Here is a 26,977-nt window from a genome sequence, read left to right as displayed (position 1 = left end):
GAGGTAGGTGCCCGTCCTGGAGGTAGGATATTATAGGTGTCATCCAGCTGTCTGTGCCCTGGATGGAGAATGTTGCAATTTCTTCAATGCTGGGGTGTTTTTGGACCTCCATTGCCATATCTGTGCTAATCTCCCCTTCTTCTGATGACGCTAGCTTTGAGACTTCGTCAGCCCCTACGTTCTAACTCCTTGGGATCTGCACGAACTCCACTACATCGAACTCTTGAGTCAGATGTTTCATCAGCTTGAGGTATTTCTGCATCCTTTCTTCCTTTGCTTCGTACTCTCCCCTAATCTGCCCGATCACTAGCTTTGAATCACTTTGAATCAACAAGTTTTTAGCACCAAGTGCCTTTCCAAGCCTCAGTCCCGTCAGTATCCCCTCGTATTCAGCTTCGTTGTTGGTGGCCAGGAATCTTAGTTGGACCACATACTTCAGCACTTCTCCGTCAGGGGTGGTTATGACGACCCCTACTCCCCCCTTCCTCCGAGCTGACGAACCATCAGTTTGTATTATCCATCTGTCTACCTCGTCGGTAATCCTGTCTTCGTCTGGAAGAGTGAACTCTGCGATGAAGTCCGCCAGAGCTTGCGCCTTGATCACCATTCTGGGATGGTACTCGATGTCAAATTGACTAAGTTCAATTGCCCACTGGATCATTCTCCCTGCTGCTTCTGGCTTGTTCATTGATTTCTTGATTGGTTGGTCCGTCATTACAAAGATGGGATTTGACTGGAAATATTGCCTGAGCTTGCGCGAGGCTACTATTAGTGCAAACGCAATCTTTTCGATCCTTGGGTATCTGGACTCAGCTCCTTGGAAGGCTTGGCTGACGTAGTAAACTGGGAGCTGCTTCTTGCCTTCTTCTCTAATCAAAGCTGCACTTACTGCCGAGACTGACACTGCCAGGTATAAGTATAGGTTTTCTCCTTCTTTGGATGGGCTTAGGAGAGGTGGACTGCTCAGGTAATGCTTTAGCTCTCGGAACGCCGCTTCGCACTCGTCGGTCCAGGCAAAAGCCTGCTTCAAGGTCTTGAAAAAGGGCAGGCATTTGTCTGTAGCCCTAGAGACGAACCTGTTTAAAGCCGCTATCCTTCCTGTAAGTTTTTGAACATCCTTGACGGTTTTGGGTGAGGCCATGTCGATGATAGCTCGTACTTTCTCTGGGTTTGCTTCTATTCCTCTCTAGGACACCATGAATCCCAGGAACTTCCCCGAGGCTACCCCAAAAACACACTTACTTGGATTCAACCTTATCTGGTGTTTTTTGAGGGTTGCAAAAGTTTCCTTCAAATCGTCCAGATGTGTGAGCTCTTCCTTGCTCTTGACGAGCATATCGTCCACGTATACCTCCATGTTCCTGCCAATTTGTTGACTGAACATCTTGTTCACCAGCCTTTGATACGTAGCTCCAGCGTTTTTCAACCCAAAAGGCATTACCTTGTAACAGTAGAGTCCTTGACTTGTGATGAAGGCGGTCTTCTCCTGGTCTTCTTCAGCCATCTTTATCTGGTTGTACCCCGAGAAGGCGTCCATGAACGTCAGTAACTTGTGTCCGGCTGTAGAGTCCACGAGCTGGTCTATCCTTGGTAGAGGGAAGCTATCCTTTGGGCATGCCCTGTTCAGGTCAGTGAAGTCTACGCACATCCTCCATTTCCCATTTGCTTTCTTTACCAGGACGACGTTGGCGAGCCATTCAGGATAATACACTTCCCGGATGAATCCAGCCGTCAGGAATTTGGTAACTTCCTCTGCAACTGCCTGATCTCGTCCTGGGGTGAAGGTTCTTCGTCGTTGCTGAACGGGCTTCCGTTCTGGGTCCACATTCAGCCTGTGCTGGATGACTTCTGGAGATATGCCCGGCATGTCCTCGTGACTCCATGCAAAGACATCTAGATTCTCTTGAAGGAACCTTATGAGTCTTGTTCTCATCTCGGGGCTCAACGTCGTCCCTATCTTGGTCGTCTTGTTCACATTTCCTTCTACCAATTCCACTGTTTCCAGGGCCTCTATTCTGTCTTCCTCTTTTTCTTCAATCACCCATGTGTGGTTCTCCTTTCCAGTTAGGACAGCTTGATAGCATTCTCTTGCCAGGACTTGATCACCTTTCATTTCACCAACGCCATTATCTGTTGGGAATTTCACCTTCAAACAGTAGGTTGACGTTGCTGCCTTCCACTAGTTGAGGGTGGGCCTCCCAATGGTGACATTGTAGGACGAGGGACAATCTACCACCAGAAAGTCTACTTGTTTGGTCAACTGTACTGGGTAGGTTCCTGCCATAACCGTCAACGTCACTATGCCTTTGGGGTAGACCCTGTCTCCACTGAAACTGACGAGTGGAGAGTCAAAAGGGCAAAGTCTTTTTGGATCTAATCTCAGCTGCTGGAAGGCTGGGAAGTAGATGATGTCCGCGGAGCTTCCGTTATCAACGAGGATCCTTTTGGTATTGAACCCTTCTATATTCAGCATTATGACCAGGGGATCGTTGTGGGGCTGCTTCACTCCCATGGCGTCTCCTTCGCTGAAAGACATGTCCTGGTATGTTCGTCGGTGCTTGGATGGAGGTACGGCGTGGATGCTGTTCACCTGTCTCTGGTATGCCTTTTTGAGTGATCTAAACGATCCTCCTGAGAATGGTCCACCTGTGATCGTGTTTATCTCCCCGATCACCTTGTGTGGAGGTTGGGACGGACGGTCGTCATCCCGGGAGAAGGATTCATGCTGGATTTTATTGTCGTCCCTGAACTTGCTATATCCTCCTTTCTTTACATACTTCTATAACTTCCCTTTCCGTATTAACTCCTCTATTTGCTCCTTTAGGTCTCTGCAATCCTCTGTGTGGTGGCCGTGGTCTTTGTGGAACCGGCAGTACTTGTTCTTGTCGCGGACATTAGGGGATGAGTGCAATGGTCTGGGCCATTTGAGATAATGCTCGTCCTTGATCTGCGTGAAAATTTTGTCAACGGGCATAACCAAAGGAGTAAACCTTACCGTCCGAGGACTTTTATCATCTGTCCTCCTGTTCCCATCATTATTCCGACGATCTGGTCGATCTCTCTTCTGTCCCCTACGTTCGTCTTCCCTCTTGGCCTTGTCGCCTGGCTTCTCGGCATCCTTTATGGCAGCTAAAGCATCCTCAGCATTCATGTACTTCTGTGCCTTCAGGAGCATCTCCGCCATCGTCTTTGGTGGGTTCTTCGCGAGGGAGGCCACAAGGTCTCTAGACCTCAATCCTGCTTTGAAGGTCGTCAGCTGCACCTTGTCATCAGCTTCGTCTACCTCCAGAGTCTCCCGGGTGAATCGTTTGACATATGACCTCAGAGTTTCCTTCTCTCCCTGTCTTATGGTGAGTAAGTAGTCCACCGGCCTCTTTGGGCGTTGCCCCCCTATGAAGTGGCGCAAGAAGGCACTACTTAACTGATCGAAGTTGTCTATGGACGAGTTTGGCAGCTTGGTAAACCATTCTTTTGCAGCTCCTTTGAGAGTCGTTGGGAAGGAACGACACAGTATCTCGTCAAGTGGCTGTTGAAGCCCTAGAGTCGTCTTGAAGGTATTAAGGTGATCCTGTGGGTCTTTTAGTCCGTCGAATGGCTCAAGTTGAGGCAAGCGAAACTTTGACGGCACAGGGCATTCGAGTACCGCGGCGGTGAAAGGTGAATCCGTAGCCCTTACCATTTTGTCTACGCTTCGGTCCGTCTTCTCCTTAATGGCGCTCCTCAGTTCGTCCATTTCCTTCCTCATTTCTCGAAGGAGATCTGAGTTCTGCTCGTCTGGAGTAGTTGGCCTCTGAGGGATACCTCTCCGGTGGCTATCCCTTCTCCTTCCAGGTTACCCCTGGACCGGTTCTCTTCCTGTTGAGCCTGTTGAATCTGCTGGAGTTGTAGCTTCATTTCCTGGTTTTGCTTGGTGAGGTCTTCAATGGTGGCTGCAAGGGCTTGAACTTGCTGGGCCAAGGCTGCTGAATCTAGGTTGGATTCCATCTAAATGTAGAGAGTTGATGGAAACTACGTTTTCAAATAGTAATCTGAAAATATCGTCCCCACAGACGGCGCCAAACTGATGAAGCACGAGCTCGTCAGTAAGAGTGGGTAGATGGAATCCCTTGTTGGAGTGAGTATAGGCTCTATAAGGGTCACCGGTGTGGTGCCTGCCACAATGGCTCCGATGCCAAAGTTAGAATAATGACCAAAAGATAAAGAACCAGAGTGCTCTCAAAAGTATGAGTGTATGTGTGTACCTTTTGTTTCCTGTGTGAGGGCTTTATATATGCGGCTTTATGGGCTAGCCGTTGTGGTTGTTAATGCTTTCCCAAGTAACGCCTATGGTCCAATAATGGGACTTTTAAGAGGCTCCCAACGGTCTGCCTGGTTGATTTGGTAACTGCCCAGGCCATTGATTGACTGCATTGAATGACTCCCCTGCCTTCGTCAGTGATGACTGTTTTCTTCGTTATTCAGGATGACTTCGTCAGGGATGTTCTCTTCGTCATTACTGTTAGCTCCGTCGGTGGGATGTGGTCTCGTCATTCCCATCAAGGACAATTTAGGAAAAAATTTTGAGAATAGGAAAAGTACATGAAAGAGAACACAACTTCCTCAGAAGATCTCTACTTATCCAAGCCTATTCCAACTAGGATCAGAGGAACTGTATTAGGACACTGAATATTTTGCATCATGTGTGCCAGGGCAGTATATACTCCATAAACATCCCTCACGAAAAGATAGTCCGGAACGATGCTCATGCATAACAGCATAAACCATAGAGATAATAAGCACGAAGCACCGAGCAAAACAACTAGGAAAATGCCAGGCTTCAACCATTTCATAAATTTATATTTGAATTGTTTTTTTTTTTTTTTTTGGTGATAAGTGACACATTAATTTATAAGCTCTATATAATAAAATTTGTAATATTTTTAGCATTACTCAAACAACAAACTTATGTGGAGGTAAAGAAAGTAGTATGTGATCAAAATTGCTTACAATATAAACATTAAATTCAAATTCATAAAGAACCTTATTCTTATCTACTTTAAAGAAATAAAATTTATTTAAAGACTAACATAATAATTTATTCCACCCTCATCTATTTCACCGGATAATAAAGATATAATCTTAAAATAATAAAAATAAATAAAATAAAGACACATAACATATATACCTCAAAACGTTGAGGGAAACAATGTTTTTCATATATTTATTTTTCATAATTACCAACATAGCGTGTTGTAAATTTGAAATTAATGCATGATATAAGTAGTGTGAATGATAGATCCAAGTTATTAATAATTATGAAAAATAGAGTAAAAAATATTATGAAATAATACTTTTTAAACCTTAGAGTTTTTGGTATGTTTAATTTAAATCTTACATTATCAAATTTTTTTCTTCAAAATGTTTAATTTATAACTCAAAGTTTCTAATAAAATCATTAAACATTGTATGACTAGCTGGTTTAAACAAAGTTTAACGAAAAATATAATATTTAAATAAAACTATAAGATTTAAAAGAAAATTTTTAAAAACTTTGAAATTTGAATCAAACATTTAAAAGGTTATTGTTTAAAGGAGTATTTATTGAAAATGTAACTATACGAATATTTCTATGACTTGCTCGTGGACTTGTGGGCAATTGAGGTGCACTTTGTGCATGTAATAATGCTTTTTATTTATTTATTTGTTTTTTTTTTTTTTTTTTTGGCTTAGTGTTATAAAGCTTAGAAGTGATATATAAATAACCGTGTGTATTTATTTATTTATTTATTAAAGAATGAGGTAAGGTTACATGAAATAATATTTAAAAATGAGATAGATAACTATAAGAAGTTGATACTCAATGGGACATTTGACTTTATAAATTGGGATAAGAATTATGATAAGTAAAAAAAATTTAGATTTGAACAAAAAAAAGATGATATATGTTAGTGTGGATGAATAGGAATTTGTGATAATTGTATAGAATTTGGATAACAAAAATTTTGAAATGTTTTAAAGAATTAAAAAAATAATTTTTTTTTTTTTTTTTTGTAAGTGAGATAATATTATCATTTTAACATTTTTTGTTTTTTTTGTAGCAAAAAAATTAAACTAAAGTGTATGTTATTTCAAAATTTGTATAAGGATATTTTGATACGCCAAAAATTGAAGATGAAACTGGGGAAATCCTCTTATTAATAGTATAGATTAATAAATAAATACATGTTATTCACTTTTATTATTAAAAAAAAAAGTGTAAAGTTGTGATTTACAAATTTATATTTTGTTGGCTTTTATTCCGTGCCAAATTTGATTGTAATTATATTCAATCTTGTGTACCCTGTATTTATTGTGGGATGTGATTGTAAGGGTTGTGTGCTAGAAAGAGAGAGTGTGAAGACTCAAGCAAGTGAAGTCAGAAGACTTCTCGCAGGTGTCTCGCAACTAAGCTTCCCGCGAAGTGAAGCATGTGCCTTGCACATGACTGGAATGCGAAGAGTCTGTACAGATGGAGACAGCTGTGTCTCGCGAGTATCTCGCGGGTAAGGCCTTCCCGCGAGACATTCTATTCTGTCAGTCTGTATTGTCTGATACACACTTTCTGAACCCTTACTATATATACCCATATTACCCACAAATGTGAAGGAGAGCTTTTGAGAGAAAATCTTAACTAAAACATTTGAGAGTTAGAAATTGTTATACCAACAATTCTCTACACATTTGTTTGTGGAATTTCCTCATCTCCTACCTCTCCATTTCCATACCATTGAGAGGTCAATAGCCCAAACACTTACCACACCTTTTGAGAGTGTCCAGTGAGGTTTTGGTGCTGCTGGGAAACATTGGAAGAAGTCAAGGATGGCAGATGCAACATGGAGCTTGTTGCGAGATCCGGAGAGCTAGACAAGACACGGTTCCGAGAAGCCTTGTTAGAGTAGGAGCTTGGAGGGCTTAGGTACAGAGGGTAAATTAGGCTTGGAGGGTCTCTTGCTTACCCATGTATCCCAACTGATTGTCTAGTGGATCGATTACCGCTTGGAGGGCGGCAGAGAGATTTTTCGCCGAGTTCTTCGATTTCCTCTTCGATAACACGTCTCAGTGTTATCTGTGTTTGCATCTTTCTTCCCTACTCTTGTTCATTTCATTTTACTGCTGTGTTGCTTTAAATATGAATTAGAGTAGCTCTCTTGCTTGTTTGCTTGCGTTTACACTATTCCGCACTTAGTATTAAGTTAGTGTAAAATCAATCAAGCCGTAATTTGAATTGGGGGTCTAAACAAGCTCTTGTGTTTTCACACATTTCGAGCTTTCAAAAAGGCTAAAATATTATTTCGATTCTTAAATTTTATCAAAAATTTATTTCTTTTCAATAGTTTAGAGACAAAAATAGGAATGAAAAAGAAATTTCTTTTAATAGTTTAGAGATGAAAAAAAAAAATATATATATATATATATATATATATTTTTTTTTTTAAAGTTTAAGGATGGAAGTGAAACATTTTCAATAGTTTAAAATAAAAAATAAACTTGTAAAAGTTTAGATACAAAAGACAAACTTTCACAAATATTAAGGTATAAAATAGTCATACAAGCTGGGCTTGACCTAAAACCGTGTTTGTAATTCAGTGGTTGCTCTTGCTTAGCTTTAATCCATTATCCTGTTTACCAAAAAAAAAAAAATTTGCCAAGCAATAATTAATATAGAATTTTTTATGGACAAAGTTTAGTTACAAAATTGATTGTAATTTTAAGTCACAACTTTACTCAATATCTTTTTATTAGAGGTGAATTTTGAAAAATCTACGATTAGATTAGATCTTCTTTTTATATCCTTTATACATGTAAAATTTCTAAAAAATTAAAGATCAATAGTTATATCATCAATAAATTGTTTAAATTGTAAGTTTTTGTAATTTAAAATTATGCTAAAAATATAAGTTTATAGATCATATAGCAAATAATCTCCAATTGATACAAAATTTGATTAGTATATTAAGAGCATAAAGAACATGTAATTTAACAGTTAGATTTTCAAAATATATAATAATGGTTATTTTATTGAGTAAGGTTGTAGCTTTACGCTACAACTAGTTTTGTAGCCATAACCTTATTCAATATCTTTTTATTAGAGGTGAATTTTGACAAATCTACGATTATATTATATTTTCTTTTTATATCCTTTATGCTGGTAAAATTTCTAGAAAATTAAAGATCAATAGCTATTGTGGGGGCTATGGCCCAAAGTAACGAGTTGGGCCTTAGGCCCATCCGAGGACGCCAGCCTGTCCGAGGAGGCAACGTGGCTTAGGTGGTCCACATTAAGCCATATCACGGGAAACAAAGAAAAAAGGTCCAAGGAGGAATTCCTCCTCGGACACTGAAAACCCAGAGCGGAGGTACGTCCAAGCCACTGAAGCACATCCCCTAAATACGTGAAAAGGAAGAAAACACAAAATATCTAAGCAAAAGCTGCCACCACCACATTAAATGCACTACAGCTACTTTCCTGGCCGCATTAATGTGGAGAAGACTCCTGAACAGTGTTACCTTGGCTACCACAACTCACAAAGGACTGAAAGAGGTGTCTGATGGGATAGGTGCTCAAGTGGAGGCTTGGATAATCAACAAGTGTAAAGCCCAGATGATAAGGAAGAGCCTATATAATGTATAGAAGCCCCCATAAGGAAGGGACGGGAAAAAGAGGGTAGAATACTGATGCAGATCAAGGCACCGCTTCGAAGGATCTCATTCAAGTACCAATTGGGCCGGTTACAAGAGCACGAGCAAAGAAGTTCAAGGATGTACTTAACGGACTCATCCAAGAGTTATGGGCTAAAGCAAATTCGTGGAGGCTCATTGAGCATGATCCACGTGGGCAACAAAAAATCGTCACCTTGATTCAAGTTCTAGAAGGATCCGGTCAAGGCTAAGAATTGGCATGAAATATTTTGGGTCTATGTAAAAAACGTTATTCTAGGTTTAGGTGATTTATTTCCTTGTTTTTAAGTGCATTTAATGCTTTTAAGGTCAAACTTTATTCCTAATATGGTTAGGTATCAATTAGGAGTTATTTTAGAATATATTTTCTTGTCTGTCAAGTTTTAAAGAGCCCTTAAATAGTCATCTAAGTCTGTAAACGTTTTTCAGACATTATTAATAAAACTTGTGAGGTTTATTCTCTGTGGTTCTTTGAAAAACTACTCGAACTTATCGGGAATTCCCGTGGCGTTCATCTCGACTTATCAAATGGAGTTTCCACCACCGTTTGTGGCGTTTTCCTTATACCGAGGTTCTTATTTGTCATAAACAACGGGTCGAGGTCTCCCATTTGAATCTGTCCATAGAACAATCTTGGGTTCCCTTTCATTGTTGGGTCTCGTTATTCTTGACGGGGTTCACATCATTTGGTATCAGAGCAAGGTTTCTAGTTCAGGTTTGCCTATCCTTTAACATATTTATCTCTTCTTAGCCGAATTTCCTTTACCCTATCTATTCAAATCTTTGTTTGTCTTGTTGATGTCTAAACTATTGGTCTGGTCTCACATATCTTAGTTATTTCGAAATCTTATTTCATTATTCTCAAAAGCTAGTTGTTGATCATAAAAAAAAAAAAAAAAAAAAAAAAAAAAAAAAAAAAAAAAAAAATTCACTATTCTGTGCTTCCAAAATTCCAAAACTGCCATATTCCTTCTAATTCTAATCTGAAAATTTCCATATTCCTTACGTTCAAATCTGAGATTCCTTGATTAGTTCTTGGTGAATTGTTGCTGGAAATTTTGAGTTGTTTGTTTAGTTTCAAAAGAACTGAAAGAGAATTATCGAGTGGAAAAAAGGCAAGAGTGGTGAGAACATCAGAGGGAAAAAGCCATATTATTTTGAGTGAAACACGAGTGGAGAGTGATCCACATTCTTGAGTGTAAACACATAAGGGAGTGATTCGTGAGGTTCCTTTTTTTTTTTCTTTCTTTCTTCTAACCTTTGTTTTGCAGCAATCATGTCTCACAATAGTGGTAAGAGCATTGCCGAAGATCATACAAAATTGGCTAATCCGAAAATGTTTTTGGAGGCCATGATGAGTGAGATGAGGCGTGTGATGAAGATGGAGATGGCGCAGGTTCACGAACGGATACATCAAATGGAGAATAGACGTGAGGAGCAACCACAAAACGGTCATAATTTGCGTAGAAGGGAAAGAGTTCTACCGAGGGAGGAGGATGAAGAGCGTTATGGGTCTGGTTTTGATGAAGAAGAAGATCGGGATTCCATTGTTAGCAATAGGAGACCTAGAGGAAGATTTAGAGAAGCTAGGAATCGCGAAGATAACAACTTAGGTGGTATTAAGATGAAGATTCTGTCCTTTCAAGGTAGGTCTGATCCTGAGGCATATCTTGAGTGGGAGAAGAAGATGGAGTTCGTGTTTGATTGCCACAATTACTTCGAGACAAAGAAGGTAAAATTAGCCGTGATTGGATTTTCTGAATATGCTATTACTTGGTGGGATCAGCTTGTGATAAACAGGATGCGGAATAGAGAACACCCAATACACACATGGGAGGAGATGAAAGTAGTGATGAGGAAGCGATTCGTTCCAAGTTACTACTACCGAGAGTTGTACAAAAAGCTACAAGGTCTTAGACAAGGGAGTCGAAGTGTAGAGGACTACTACAAGGAGATGGAGATTGCTATGATCCGCGCTAATGTAGAGGAGGATCGGGAGGCTACAATGGCTAGATTTTTGCTTGGCTTAAACCGGGAGATCCATGATAAGGTAGAGATGCAGCATTATGTGGAATTGGAAGATATGGTTCATATGGCTATCAAAGTGGAACAACAACTCAAGAGAGGGAATGAGACACGTGCAGGCCATAACTCTAGTTCTACCTTTTGGAAATCCAGTCATGCTAAGCCGCTGGACAAGTCACAAACGCCCAAACTCGAGCCCAAGTCCACGACCACCAGCCACGTTCCTCAAGGTAAAACCGAAGCCTTTACCTCTAGGAATCGTGATATTAAATGTTTTAGATGTCAAGGCAGGGGCCACATAGCAAGTCAATGTCCAAACAAGCAAGTTATGGTGTTGCAAGCCAATGGTGAAATTGTGACCGATGATGAAGATTCCGACACCGACGACATGCCGCCATTAGAGGATATTTCCGAGGAGGAGTATTTAGCCCCTAGCGCATTGACATTGGTAGCGAGGAGAGCATTGAGCTTGCAAGCAAAAGGAGTTAATGAAATACAGCGGGAGAACATCTTTCACACTAGGTGCTACGTTAAAGACAAGGTATGTAGTGTGATTATTGATGGTGGTAGTTGTACTAATGTTGCAAGCACAGTTATGGTCGAGAAATTGGGATTGCCCATGGTAAAGCACCCTAGACCGTACAAGTTGCAATGGCTTAATGATAGTGGTGAGATCAGGGTGAACAAGCAAGTGTTAGTTGCATTTCGAATCGGTAAATACGAAGATGAAGTGTTGTGTGATATAGTACCGATGCAAGCGGGACACTTATTGCTAGGGCGTCCATGGCAGTTCGATAGGCAAGTGAAGCATGATGGCTTTACGAACAAGTACTCTTTTGTACTTAATCAACGATCAATCACTCTTGTACCATTGACACCGCAGCAAGTATACGAGGATCAAGTAAGATTACAAAAGGAGAGTGATCAAAAGAAAAAGAGTGAGCAAAAGAAAAAGAGTGAAAATCAGAGAGAGACCGAGAAAAATGAGGGAGAAAAAGAAAATCATAGTTCTGCCCTTAAGAGAAAATCAGAGAGAAAACAAAAGAATTTCTATGCAAAAGTGAGTGAGATCAAACGAGCAATGTTTTCAAATAAGCCGATGATTGTACTTTTGTACAAAGAAGCACTTTTAAATACTAACGAACTTGACCTTGCTTTGCCTAGTTCTATTGTTTCTCTTTTGCAGGAGTACGAGGATGTCTTCCCCGAGGAAACACCACATGGGTTACCTCCAATCCGAGGGATTGAACATCAAATTGATTTTGTTCCCGGTGCAACCATTCTAAACCGACCAGCTTATAGGAGCAATCCCGAGGAGACAAAGGAGCTTCAACGGCAGGTAAGTGAATTGTTGGAGAAAGGGCACGTGAGGGAGAGCATGAGCCCATGTGCAGTTCCGGTCTTACTTGTACCTAAGAAGGATGGGACGTGGAGAATGTGCGCTAATTGCCGAGCCATCAACAACATAACTGTAAAGTATCGTCATCCTATCCCACGCTTAGATGATATGTTAGATGAGCTGCATGGTTCTTGCATATTTTCTAAGATTGATTTAAAAAGTGGTTATCATCAAATTAGGATAAAAGAAGGAGATGAATGGAAAACCGCCTTTAAAACAAAATATGGTTTGTATGAATGGTTAGTTATGCCTTTTGGTTTGACTAATGCTCCGAGCACCTTTATGAGACTTATGAACCATGTTTTGCGTGCATTTATAGGCAGATTTGTTGTTGTCTATTTTGATGATATACTCATTTATAGCAAAAACATAGACGATCATGTAGTACATTTGAAATCCGTTTTAGATGTGCTAAGGAAAGAAAGGTTGTTTGCTAATTTAAAGAAGTGCACTTTTTTCACCGATAAGCTTGTATTTTTGGGATTTGTTGTTAGTGCACAAGGTATACAGGTTGATGAAGAGAAGGTACGTGCAATCCAAGATTGGCCGAGTCCCACAAGTGTAGGTAATGTTCGTAGTTTTCATGGACTTACTAGTTTCTACCGGCGGTTTGTGAAGGACTTCAGTAGCTTAGCCGCACCGCTTACCGAAGTGATCAAGAAGAACGTTGGTTTTCGGTGGGGAGAAGAACAAGAGAAGACATTTCAATTAATCAAAGAGAAGCTGACTAATGCACCTTTGTTGTCTTTGCCCAACTTTTCTAAAACGTTTGAAATTGAATGTGATGCTTCAGGTATTGGTATAGGAGCCGTTCTTATGCAAGAAGGACAACCAATTGCTTACTTCAGCGAGAAACTCAGCGGGGCAGTCTTAAACTACCCAACTTATGACAAGGAGTTGTATGCATTGGTTCGGGCTTTAGAGACGTGGCAGCACTACCTATGGCCTAAGGAGTTCGTGATTCACACCAATCATGAGTCCTTGAAACACTTGAAGGGCCAACACAAGCTAAACAAAAGGCATGCGCGATGGGTGGAGTTCATAGAGACATTTCCATACGTCATTCGGTACAAGCAAGGTAAGGAGAATGTAGTCGCCGATGCACTTTCTAGCAGGTATGCCTTACTCTCCACACTTGATGCAAAATTGCTTGGTTTTGAACACATTAAAGAATTATATGTTGAAGACCATGAATTTTGTGAGGAATATCGAGCTTGTGAGAAAATCGCCTCTGGTAAGTTCTTTAAGCTTGATGGATTCCTATTTCGAGAAAATAAGCTATGCGTGCCTAATTGTTCTATAAGGGAGTTATTAGTGCAGGAATCACATGGTGGGGGATTAATGAGACATTTTGGAGTTGCAAAGACTTTAGCTATTTTGCAGGAACACTTCTATTGGCCTCACATGAAACGAGATGTCGAACGGATTTGTGGTAGATGTGTCACATGTAGGCAAGCTAAATCCAAAGTGCAGCCCAACGGTTTGTATACTCCTTTACCAATTCCTAGTGAGCCTTGGATTGATATTTCAATGGATTTTGTGTTAGGATTGCCTAGGACTAAACGTGGAAGAGATTCAATTTTTGTGGTCGTGGATAAATTTTCTAAAATAGCACATTTTATTCCATGTCACAAAACGGATGACGCTTCACATGTTGCTGATTTGTTCTTTAGAGAGATTGTGAGATTACATGGCATGCCTAGGACAATTGTTTCGGATAGAGATGCTAAGTTCTTGAGCTATTTTTGGAAGACTTTATGGTGTAAGCTAGGTACTAAGCTATTGTTTTCCACTACTTGTCATCCACAAACTGATGGTCAAACTGAAGTAGTAAATAGGACTTTGTCTACTCTATTGAGGGCAATCATTAGAAAGAACATCAAAACATGGGAAGAATGTTTACCACATGTTGAGTTTGCATATAATAGAGCTGTTCATTCTGCTACCAAATTTTCGCCATTTGAAATTGTGTATGGGTTTAATCCTTTAACTCCATTGGATTTATCTCCTTTACCTTTGACGGAGCACGTTAATTTAGATGGCAAAAAGAAAGCTGACTTTGTGAAGCAGATTCATGAGAAAGCAAGACTCAACATTGAGCGAAGAACGGAGCAATATGCCACACAAGCCAACAAGGGACGTCGCAAACTGGTTTTTGAACCCGGAGATTGGGTTTGGCTGCATATGAGAAAAGAAAGATTCCCGGCGAAAAGATGTTCCAAATTGCTCCCAAGAGGAGATGGTCCCTTCCAAGTCCTCGAGCGTATCAATGACAATGCTTACAAGCTAGATTTACCTGGTAAGTACGATGTAAGTGCCACTTTTAATGTTACTGATTTGAGTTCTTTTGATGTAGGTGATGATTTAAGGGCAAATCCTTTTCAAGAGGAGGGGAATGATAGAGATCAAGGCACCGCTTCGAAGGATCTCGTTCAAGTACCAATTGGGCCGGTTACAAGAGCACGAGCAAAGAAGTTCAAGGATGTACTTAACGGACTCATCCAAGAGTTCTGGGCTCAAGCAAATTCGTGGAGGCCCATTGAGCATGATCCACGTGGGCAACAAAAAATCGTCACCTTGATTCAAGTTCTAGAAGGATCCGGTCAAGGCTAAGAATTGGCATGAAATATTTTGGGTCAAGTAAAAAACGTTATTCTAGGTTTAGGTGATTTATTTCCTTGTTTTTAAGTGCATTTAATGCTTTTAAGGTCAAACTTTATTCCTAATATGGTTAGGTATCAATTAGGAGTTATTTTAGAATATATTTTCTTGTCTGTCAAGTTTTAAGGAGCCCTTAAATAGTCATCTAAGTCTGTAAATGTTTTTCAGATATTATTAATAAAACTTGTGAGGTTTATTCTCTTTGGTTCTTTGAAGAACTACTCGAACTTATCGGGAATTCCCGTGGTGTTCATCTCGACTTATCAAACGGAGTTTCCACCATCGTTTGTGGCGTCTTCCTTATACCGAGGTTCTTGTTTGTCATAAACAACGAGTCGAGGTCTCCCATTTGAATCTGTCCATAGAACGATCTTGGGTTCCCTTTCGTTGTTGGGTCTCGTTATTCTTGACGGGGTTCACATGCAAAGGAACCCTAATGTACTGGTCTATATTCACAAATTAAATTTTTAGTCTCCTTAGACCGTAAGGTATTTCAACGCAATGGCTTTTGTTCTTGTCTGTGTGTTCCTTTATCCCATGCAAGCTTCTGTTTAACTTATCTAAACCTAGTTCTTTGACCCACACTCTACAAAATTCATTGTGTTGGGTTTTGTTGGACCAAGACTTCACAAGATAGGGGTTTGGGCTCCAAACTGTGTCCCCACAGCTATATCATCAATAAATTATTTAAATTGCAAGTTTTTTTAGTTTAAAATTATGCATAAAATATAAGTTTATAGATCATGCATAAATAAATAAATATAAGTTTTTTTAGTTTAAAATTATGCATAAATAATCTCCAATTGATACAAAATTTGATTAGTATATTAAGAGCATAAAGAACATGCAATTCAATAGTTAGATTTTCAAAATATGTAATAATGGTTATTTTATTGAGTAAGTTTGTAACTTTACGCTACAACCAATTTTGTTGTTAAATTTTGTCCTTTTTTTATTGGATGCTTTTTTTTTTTTTTTTAAAGAATACTAAGGTTATGTTTAGTAATAATTTTTGTTTTCTATTTTTAAAAACTTGTTTTTGGGAATATAAAGAAAAAATAATTTTCCTGTATTTTTGAAATCAAAAATATGTTTGGTTAGTTGAAATTAAAAGAAAATAGTTTTTTGAAGAAAAAAAATAAAAAATACTAAAAATATGTTGTGATTAGGATTTGAACTTTAATGCTAACTCATTAAATGAGACAAATTCATTAAATCAAATACGTGTTTTCTTTCACTTTTGAAAATTAGAAACTGAAAACACATGTTTTCAGTTTCCTTCATAAATTGAGTTTTGATAATAGTTTTTGTTTTCTGTCCATTTTGAATTTCCAAACAAGTTTTTTAGTTTCAAAAATAGAAAACTATTTTTGAAAACAGAAAATAATGAGAAAAACAGTTACCAAACATACCCTAACGTGGCGTTTGATACAAGGGAATCCACGTTACTCCTAGCATCCAGATTCTTGGGAATGTAATGCCTTGCAATAATACGTGTTTTCTTTGACTTTTGAAAATTAGAAACTAAAAACACATGTTTTCAGTTTTCTTCATAAATTGAGTTTTAAGAATAGTTTTTGTTTTCTATTCATTTTGAGTTACTAAACAAGTTTTTTAGTTTCAAAATAGAAAATTATTTTTGAAAACAGAAAATAAGAGGAAAAAACAGTTACCAAACATACCCTAACGTGGCGTTTGGTACAGGGAATCCACGTTACTCTTAGCATCCAAATTCTTGGGATGTGATACCTTGCATTCTGGATACCTAGGAATGTAACTATTCCTATGTTTGGTTTAATTAAGAATCTAATAAGATTCCTAGGAATGTTTGGTTTAATTGGGATTCTAATAAGATTCTTAGGAATGTGAGATTATAATGTTTGGTTTATTCCTAGAAATCTTAAATGAATTATTTATTTTTTCCATTCTATCTTTAGATTTGTAAATCCAATACCAATTTTTTTTTTTAATCTTCCTTTAAATAAATAATGACAAACAAAATATAAATTATAAATTATGACAAATTCATTAAAACTATAGTCTTACATTTCAAAATGGCAAGTACAATACAAAAATAACTATTTAAATTATTATTATTTATTTTTAATAATAATTTTTAAATTCTTATTTTTTATTCTACTATTTTTAATCTTAGATTAGCTATTGCCCGTCATTTCAATGTCCCTATGAAGAACTTGTTAATACTTTCTGAATAAGGGAAAGAATAAAAAGCAACAATGACTTCAATTTTGGAGAACTTCCAGTCAATTTTATGAAAGTTCTCCTACTAGTCTAATACAATGTTTGTTTGTATAACAAACATCAAAAGCACAACATAGGAGCCATAACTTGAGCAGCTCTAAGTTAGGGATTTAACCCAAGTTTAGTGGATTACTGGTACTGTGTAGTAAATCTGTAAACAATGGCCTCAAGTTGAATCCCACACCGATTGGATGTTACTGATTAATGTTAGACTGTTAGTTGGGGTCAGAAGAAACAGCAGTCTTTACTCTTTAGAAGGAGAAAGTACAATTAAATTGTACTCTATTGTATGAATCTAGAAACAAAGCTATTAATCTATAATAAATAAAAAAATCAGATAAAGCCACCAACCCCGGTCTATATTTCTAGCAACTAAATAAAACCAAGATTTGAGATACGATTAGATATATTAAATTTTTTTTATAAAAATAGATCCATTAATAATTTGTTAAGCAACACACAGTAGAAGTGAATACGTGGTAACAATAGAGGATCGCCTTCAAACAAATTTTTTTCCACACATGAAACCTTAATAGAACTTTGTTAAAGGATATATCGACAGAGTTGTATACCCTGTTTATCTTGTTTTGGCGGGAAGAGATAAAGATAAGGGGAAAAATATTGATGATTTGTTTTATATTTTATCTTCATAGCTTAAATGATAAGGAAAAATGGTTAAAATTATCAATTTATAAAAAATACAGTTTCCTTTAAACTTGAGAATATGGATATCCACCTGTTACCACTTTTATGAAAAATATAAAAATTTATTAACAACATTTATGGGTCATATTAACAAGTGCCCTTAGAGCATTGATTAATAATTCATTTTAGGAAAATTTTGACACCACTTTTATGGAAAATGAAAAAAACTGTCAAAATATTAATTGTTTATTTTTCTTTTCTCATAAAAACTTTCTTTAAATAGATTATTAATCAATGCCCTAAGAGTATTCGTTAGCATTTCACTTTATTATTTTATCATGAATTGTGTTAACGGCACCTTATGGTACCCATTAACAACACATATTTTGGCAACTTTTTGGATTTTTTTGACAACTTTTGTCAGCTTTTGGAAATTTTTTCTCTTTTTGTAATTTTTTTTAGTGAGATCTAAAAGAAAAAAATGTTAACCAACACGCACAATACTTATTAACATTTCCCTTTTACCACCTCTATAATATATTTCTAAAAATAATTCGTGGATAACCTTTTCCTCTTTTATTTTCCTTTTATGAATCAACAGGCATAGAAACATGGTGTCCGCATGTCTTGCTTTTATTATTGGCAGGCGGGTGGGGCCTATGACAGTCATTAGAAATAGATTCACTGACATGCAGACAGACTGCTTGCAGTGGCAAAAACCAATTTACTAACTTCACAGGCTTTCAAGTTTCACCGCTTACTTCATCACAATCCGATCCCTGAATATTGTCACTCTTCTTCTTGAATCCTTACCTAGCAAAGCAGGAAAAAAGAAATGATTTTGGAGACTTTGTTGGGGGCATTCCTTCAAGTGCTGTTTGACAGGCTAGCTACTCGCCAAGTCTTGGACTTCTTCCGAGACCGTGATTTCGACCGGACACTGTTTGACAAGCTGAAAACGGTTCTGCTTACTGTTAGTGCTGTGCTGACTGATGCAGAGGAGAAGCAGATCACTAATCTGGCGGTGAAAGGGTGGCTCAATGAGCTCAGAGATGCTGTCTACCATGCTGATGATCTGTTGGACGAGATCAACACTATCACTCTGCAAGCCGAGTCGGAAGAAGCCAAGATCCACAGGAAACAGGTACCAGGTCAATTCTCTATTCAAAATCCAGATTATGAACATGGTAAAAATATAGAATCCAAGCTTAAAATGATAGTTGAAAGACTAGAATCTTTAGCTAAGGAAAAAGATCTCCTCAATCTCAAAGAAACTGTTGGACGGAAACCTCTGCTCACGTTTCCGACAACTTCTTTGGTTGATGAATCTGAGGTGTTTGGTAGGGATAAAGATAAAGATCGGCTAATAAAATTTGTGCTTGCTGTTAATGCACAACAAAACAGAATCTCTGTGATTGCAATAGTTGGAATTGGTGGTGTTGGCAAGACGACTCTTGCTCAACTTTTGTATAATGATTCCAGGGTGAAGACGCATTTTAGATTGAGAGCTTGGGTTCATGTTTCAGAAGCATTTGATGTTTTTAAGGTATCGAGAATCATTTTCGAGTCAGTCACTTCGAGGAATTGTAATGTCACCGACTTGAATGTTCTTCAAGTTAGACTGAAGGAGATACTGATGAGAAAGAGATTTTTGCTGGTTTTAGATGATATTTGGAATGAGAATTTTATTGATTGGGATTTGCTATTGGGCCCTTTAAAAGTTGGAGCCAGTGGGAGTAAAATTCTTGTGACAACTCGCAATCGAAATGTTGCATCACTAATGCGCCCTCTTATTACTTATCCTTTACTTCATTTATCAGATGAAGACTGCTGGTCATTATTTGCAAAACATGCATTTAGGACTAGCAAGCCTGAAGAATATCCATTCTTAAATAAGATTGGTAGGGAAATTGTTAAGAAGTGTAGAGGTCTACCTTTAGCAGCAAAAACACTTGGGGGCGTTTTGCATCCAGAAGTAGAAGTTGAGGAATGGCACAAAATACTGAATAGCAAGATATGGGATCTGCCTAACGATAAGAGCAGCATACTTCCCACTTTATTATTGAGCTATTATCATCTCCCTCCACATCTCAAACGATGCTTTGCTTATTGTTCGATAATTCCCAATGGTCGTGAGTTTGAGAAAGAGAAATTGATTCTCATGTGGATGGCAGAAGGTTTCTTGCAGCAGACAAAAGGCAAAGACACAATGGAAGATGTTGGGGAAGAGTATTTTAGTGATCTAGTATCAAGGTCGTTTTTTCAACCAAGGAATGGGAAACAATGTTTTGTGATGCATGACCTTATCATTGATTTAGCTCAATTTGTGTCGGGAGAATTTTGTTGCAAATTCGAGGATAACAAGCCATGTGAAGTTTCAGAAAAGGCTCGACATTTGTCATGCTCTATGGACCAACTTAATGGCCCTGAGAAATTTGTGGACCTTCAGGAACTAAGGTCTCTACGATCCTTTCTTCCGTTAAGGTCTTCAAATACCAGTCGATGCACTGCCTTAAGTAACATAGTTAGTGATGTATGGTTGCAAATTCCAAAACAATTGCGTGTAGTTTCTTTTTCTGGTCATTCCATCACTGAGCTGCCAGAGATTTTGGGACAACTGATACATCTACGCTACTTGGACCTTTCTCACACTTTGATAAGAGAGTTACCCAGATCAACATGCTCTTTGTATAATTTGCAAACATTGTTGTTGTCAAGTTGTCATAATCTCACTGTACTACCAGAAAACATTGGAGATCTAGTTAATTTACGTCACCTAGATGTTACTGAAACCAGTTTAAGAGAGATGCCACTTGAATTTGGAAGGTTAAAGAGTTTGCAAGTGTTGACTGATTTTGTTGTGAGCAGAGATTGTGGATCAAAGATCAGTGAATTGGACAGCCTTTTACATCTTTGTAAACTTTCCATCTTAAGGTTACAAAATGTAGTTGATGCTCCAATTGCTTCAGCAGCCAACTTGGGAAGTAAGAATTATATTAAAGAGTTAGTTTTGAAATGGACCTCTAGCACTCATGATGAAGAAAATGAATTAGCTGTACTTGATTGTTTGCAGCCTCATAAAAGTTTAAGGAAGCTTACACTTGAGAACTATGGCGGTATAGAGTTTCCCAATTGGGTAGGTGATGCAATTTTCACTAACATGGTGTCCCTAAGTCTTAGCAAGTGCAAAAATTGCACGTCCTTGCCTCCACTGGGGAAGTTATCTTCTCTTCAAAAGCTCTACATCAAAAAGATGGAAGGATTAGAAAGGCTGGATTCTGGATTTTATGGGAGTGGCCACTTTGGAGTCAAGCCATTTAGATCTCTAAAAACATTGTCATTTGAGGAGTTACCACGTTGGACGCACTGGATGCCTTTTGCAAATGAAGCTGACAACTTCCCTTCCCTCCAAGAGCTTCAAATACGATTATGCCCTGAATTGATTGGGAGCTTACCAAAGAACCTCCATACCTTAACAAAATTGGTGGTTTCTGGATGTTGGAAGCTTCAGGCTTCTGCTCAGAGGGTCCCAACTTTGGAAGTAATGAAGCTGCATGGTTTGGATGCTTTGAAGACTCTACCCGAGGAATTGTTGGAGGGAAACTTTTGTTTTCAACTACTGGAATTGGTAAACTGTCCGTCTCTCATCTCCTTTCCTGGAGGCGCTTCTCTTTCTACTGTAAAATCAATTTCTATTTCTCATTGTAGAAATTTACAATTCTTCCTACCTGAGAATACGATGCATAGATTTGAAGTTCTTGAGCGTTTGCGAATAGCAAACAGTTGTGATTCTCTCGAATCCATTTCACTAGGCTTATTCACAAAGCTCCAATATCTTCATATTGAGGACTGTAAGAATCTCAAGTCCCTTTTCATTCCAGAGCAGCTTCGTTTGGATCTCACATTTCTTCGAGAAATGAAAATCAAGGATTGTCCAAATCTGGAATCATTTCTTGAAGGGGGATTGCCCACTCCTAACCTTCAATCTCTGATTATAATGAATTGCAACAATCTCAAGCCTAAGAAGGAATGGGGTCTACATGGAATAGTGTCTCTCACTTGTCTTGAGATTGAAGGTGGATGTCGTAACATGGAGTTGTTTCCAGAAGAGGGCCTACTGCCCAATAGTCTCACTTCTCTTCGTATCAGCAGACTTCCAGATCTTGAAACCTTGGGTAAAGGCCTTCAAGACCTCACCTCGCTTGAAATATTGGAGATCAATTGCTGTGAGAAGCTGGAGTCAATGCCAGTAGAGGGATTGCCCACCTCACTTTTTTCTCTTCATATTCAAAACTGCTCTCTGCTAGCTCCACATTGCCTGAAGGATGGAGGGGTATATTGGCCCATGATCTCTCATATTGCCGACTTACTTATTCCTCACAATGACCAACTTGCACAAACATGATGACACTCATGACACCAAATGTTTGGGTATGTTTTCTGTATTCCACAAATATGTTATGGTATTCTTTGGAAATTGTCTTTTTATACCACTTGGTTAACAAAGTGTTTTCTTTGTCAAAGAACTTGATATTCTGTCTCAACTATGGAATAAAAGTTTAAGCCTATACATAAAAATTCAAGGGAATTGGCTCAATTTAAAACTCTGGCTCATATGTGAAGTAGTGTGGTAATTTTTAAATGAAATATGTCAATGATGAAACATAAGCATAGTGTGGAGTTTGGAGACCAGAGGATGCTTGGTAGCTTTGGGGATTAAAAGGTGCCTGTATATGTTAATTGAATGTTTGTCTAATTCAGTCAAAAAATAAGTTTGTTTATTATTTGATTGCAAGAGAATTGATTGTAAGATATACCAAATTTATGAGTTAAGATTGATTATTTGAAGTGGCCATAATGAAATTTGATTTGGTTTATATTTTAATACTTTTGTGATGGCTTGCGAAGGTTTGTGGATGCTATTTATGAAAGTTGTATGAGTTTTGTAATTTATATCATGGCTAATAGATTTTGTTTGGCCTTGTTCATAGATGCAGACCTTGAATGAGCAAAATCAAGTTAAATATTATTGTCTCAATTAAATGATATCTTTTATTGTTCGTAACTCCGTATTGTGTGTTGTTGCTAATCCCAAATTATAACATACCAATCTCAAAGCTTCCGCTGTTAGTGCTACTATGTTATTTCCAAGTACTTATGATTCTTTGTAGTAAGAATGTGTAATGAAGTTTAGCCTTTCCTTCACCAGCTCATTGGCTGGTCACATGATTCTAATTTGCAGTCCCTTGTCCAATCTAGAGTAACACCAGATTCACCCGACATTTCAGACTACGTAGATGCCTACAATGAAGCTCCGACATGTTCACAACTTCAAGTTCAACCAAAGACGTTTATTAACGTGAGAAGAGAGGTATAGGTTGGAGATTCTAGACTTTTTATTAAGGGCAAAACTTAGATACAGTACCTTTGGTGTAGTATTTTAGGTACCCATTTTAAAATTAAAACACCTGTCCACTTACTTAATAGTGAAACTAGCATTAAGTCTCCGTCTATTTCTTTTTCTTTCTTCTGACTCTTGAACTCCCACGGAAAACTCTTCGCTCCTACCATTCTCTCTCTCCCTCTCTGTTCTTCTCTTTCTCTCTTTCTTTCCTTCTCTCTTGCTCAGATTGGATGAAATAGACGAATCCGGCTCTCTAAATTCTCTATCTCGCTCTGTTTTCGCAGATTGGTTGGTTGGCACTAAGAAAATTCGTTGGTATGTATTGGCTAAATCTCATTATATGTTTTCAATTCTAGTTGCTGGGTTTGTGTTATTTTGAGGTTTGGTAGAGTTTTTCTTTGTTGATTATGATCTGGGTATCAATTTTTGTTATTGGGTCTGTGTTATTATTGGTTTGGTTTGTTTTGATTTGGGTTTTCAATTCTAGCTGTTGGGTTTGTGTTATTTTGAGGTTGGGTAGAATTTTTTGCTTTGCCAAATGTCTTCCCTTCTACATTGACACATGGTCTGCGCCACCATTCCACATGTTTTGCAAAAGCTTGATCTAACCATTACTAAACCTTTGGTGGGGCTGCCTTTTTGTCTCTTCTCTACAACGTTAGTGTCTCTTCCCCACCCTCCTCACTGCCCTACCTGTCTTCATTTTAGAAATCCACAGGCACAACCTCATTTTGTTTGCATGACAGTTTTTTTGAAATGAATAAAGTAGAATTCCATGAATTTATGATTGCTATTGAAGAAAAAGTTCAAAAATGTAGTAATGTCACTAATGCAAATCAACAAATACTGTGAATAATTGATTGTATAGAACACCAAGTACAAAATGGCCTTAGACATGTGCTTCCATTGTTTTGCAATGTTAGGAAAACATCTTACACCTCATCATCCCATGTGATGCTTATGCAGAGGCATGGGTGAGACCTTAATAATATTTGAATTTTAGTTAAAAGTGACATATCTTTTTCCTCTGCATTTTGTTAATTAGATTTTTGTTTACTTTATTTTTTTTCCCCTGGATTTTATTTTCACACATTCAGGAGTTTAATACATATAATATCAATTTGAATGGAAAAGGGTGGTATCAGCCTATCACTTGTGTTGCCTCATTGATCTGTGTTATTAATTGTTTAGACTCATTTTATACATAACATTGCTCATTAATCATGGAAGCTTTTGCAGTATGACTTTTGTGCTTTGGGTTCTTGATATTCTTGAAATTTTCCAAACTTATTTCAAATCATAACCAAGCCAAACCATCCATGCTCATTTCACATGTTCGTCTTTATAGTAATTAGACTCATGCAAGCAAACAACTATGTAGACAAGCTTGAAAAGCTTATTTCAAAAAGCTTCTTGTTATTGTTTTAGAAGCAGAAGAAATCATCTGCTTGAAAGCAAGTAAACATCAAAACTGGAAAGCTTTTGCTGCCAAACGTATTGGTTTATTTTTCTATTTCATGTTGGTTTATTCCTTTCAAAATTATACTTCTCACTCCCTCAAATTTTCATTAAGCATAAAAACTCCACAAAGTGACACACACACACAAAATCAGAGCTTGGAATCAGAAGCAAATTGAGTGGGGAGGAGAGAGAATCAAAGAAAGGCAGAGAAATTGGAGAGTGAGGTCTTGCAGAGTTCCCTCTCCTTTTTCTTGACAAAATGTCCTCAGTAACACTGCCACGTCCTCTCGTTTCTACCAACCCAAGGTGCTATCTCCACAAGTATTCTGTCAAGCGGGTGGAGGCATCTCTGAACTCTTTGTCCCCATTCTAGACTTAGGCCTATACTTTGGGCAGCAGAATCAAAATCTTAGCTTTGTGGATATAATGTCCAGAATTTAGAGTCTTTGCTATGCCATTTTCAATCCCATACCCCTATGCATATTGCGCATCTGTTGCTGGATTTGCATATTTTAGATGTTACTGGATTGATATTAGCAATACCTGGAGATGTTTTAATGGCTAGTGAATTTTTTTGGTTTGTTTGTCATATCTTCTAAAACTGCTCTGGTGACTGGTCATTAACATTGTAGCTTGATTTTTAAATGTGGTACGGCATTGATTGGTAACTTTTCATTATTGCAGGAAAATAATGACAATTGGGTTAGCATGCTTAAAGATTTGTTCATTTTTTACTCGACCTTTCAATTGAAGCATGTTCTCAAGGAAAATCTTCATTACCGTGTCACAAGATGCAAGGTTGCTCCTGCCTGTTTTCTGTCCAGATTTTTTACAGAAGCATGTGTTTACCTGCATTTTCCCTTCACTGCTTGCTTCTTAGAAGACATGATAGTTTAATGGAGACATAAAGTGATTTGCAGTTCAACCATTTCAAACGTCTTGAGTGTGATTTGCAGCTCAACCATTTCAAACGGCAAAGAGGCAGTTGGTGTTAGATTGAATAGGCAGTAGGACTTAAGCTATTGAATATATTCAAATTATTCTGTACAATTGCAAGTTATTTAAAAATTGCACAATAAGCATTGTATTTAATTAGTGAATTCTATTTTTACTTTAGTGAATTCTCTTTCGCAATATGCCATGTGATATTTGTAATGCAAGTTCACAATTAATAAAACACCGTTTACTTCATTTTATTATCAAAAATAAGTTTTTTTTTTTTTTTTTTTTTTTTTTTTTTTTGAGTTATAAGTGGAGCACTTAACGCCATTTCATTTGAATTTATTGTGAGTTTTGGCTCTATCTTCACCACAGGTTGCATCATCCTTTATAAAAAGTGTCCACACTAGCCTTCATTTGCCTGCACTAAAAGATAATAGTGGGAACTAAGGGCTATGTGTATAGATGTGCAGTTACATTTGTTAGGTTCTAAAGTTTAGGATTTTATGTATTTAGAACTCTAATTTGTATTGTTGGCAAACCATGATCAAAACAATGTGTTTAGAAGTGTTTAAAGCTAGCTCAAAGTTGTATGTCAATGTAAAGTTGGAATCGAGTTTAAAGCAGGAAGCACTGTGGCTTTTGGCCTGGCTCGATCGATTGAAGCTTAGGCTCGACCGATCGAAGCTCGGGCAGATCGCTTTTCTGCAGAATTTTCCAACTCAGCCCTATTTGTTTTAAAACGTTTTTAGGGTTTCTTATTTGTCCTAAGTATAAAAGGCAAACCCTAACCACGTTTTAGTGTTGCTCATATTGCGGTTTGTGTAAATCTCTTGTGAGATCTAGAGGAGCTTTCCTTTACACAAACTTAGGGTTTTCAAGGAGGAGATATTTTCTACATCTTGATGATCAATTCAGTTGCTGCCATTAAAGCTTAAAGAATACACAAGCGGGGGTGCTTGTAGCTGGTGGGAATCCAAGAAAGAAGGAGTCCGTGGATTCGGAGCTTGCACGTGGTCGTGTCAGTAAGTTCTACTGGTTGGTAGCATTAGGAAGTCAAGCGGGGGTGCTTGTAAGTCATTTTGTATGAACTTCGATTCTTTCAAGATAGTGGATTCAAGTTTACCTTGAGGATAGCTAGGTCAAATCCTCCCTAGGTTTTTACCGGTTTGGTTTCCTGGGTGATCATATCGTGTGTTATTTATTTTCCGCTGTTTTGCATGATTTGATCTTTTATATTGTGATAACCTAGACTTGTTTAATTGGACTAAGTAACAACTTGGCTAATTACCTAGGTTTAATCAATTGTTTAAGGGGTCTAAAAACTGACAAGTGGTATCAGAGCGGGTTGCTCTTTTGTTTTAGATCTTTTGGTCTAAGAGCTGATCCTTGACCCCTGTTGTCATGGATAATTTGAAGCGTCTTTCTGATCATGTTTCTGCTCATGCTTCTGTTGATTTTATTGATGCCTGTGAAACTCTCCG

The 26,977-nt window shown here is 37.9% G+C and overlaps 2 protein-coding genes across 2 annotated transcripts; one reads left to right on the top strand and one right to left on the bottom strand.

The window, feature by feature from the left end:
- Positions 1 to 2,179: 2,179 nt before the first annotated feature.
- On the bottom strand, positions 2,180 to 3,745 carry LOC126722643 (uncharacterized). Its single transcript, XM_050425787.1, has 2 exons — positions 2,996 to 3,745; positions 2,180 to 2,725 (listed from the first exon to the last, which is right to left on the bottom strand). Exons 1-2 carry the CDS (start codon positions 3,743 to 3,745, stop codon positions 2,180 to 2,182), a joined length of 1,296 nt encoding a protein of 431 aa, XP_050281744.1.
- A 14,597-nt stretch (positions 3,746 to 18,342) lies between these two features.
- Positions 18,343 to 25,763, top strand: LOC126723781 (putative disease resistance RPP13-like protein 1). Its single transcript, XM_050427574.1, has 2 exons — positions 18,343 to 22,120; positions 25,239 to 25,763. Exon 1 carries the CDS (start codon positions 18,525 to 18,527, stop codon positions 22,092 to 22,094), a length of 3,570 nt encoding a protein of 1,189 aa, XP_050283531.1. The 5' UTR covers positions 18,343 to 18,524; the 3' UTR covers positions 22,095 to 22,120; positions 25,239 to 25,763.
- Positions 25,764 to 26,977: the final 1,214 nt, after the last annotated feature.

This window comes from Quercus robur, chromosome 4 (assembly GCF_932294415.1).
Source record: "Quercus robur chromosome 4, dhQueRobu3.1, whole genome shotgun sequence".
Lineage (NCBI taxonomy): Eukaryota > Viridiplantae > Streptophyta > Magnoliopsida > Fagales > Fagaceae > Quercus > Quercus robur.
This window is presented reverse-complemented; position numbering and strand designations above follow the sequence as displayed.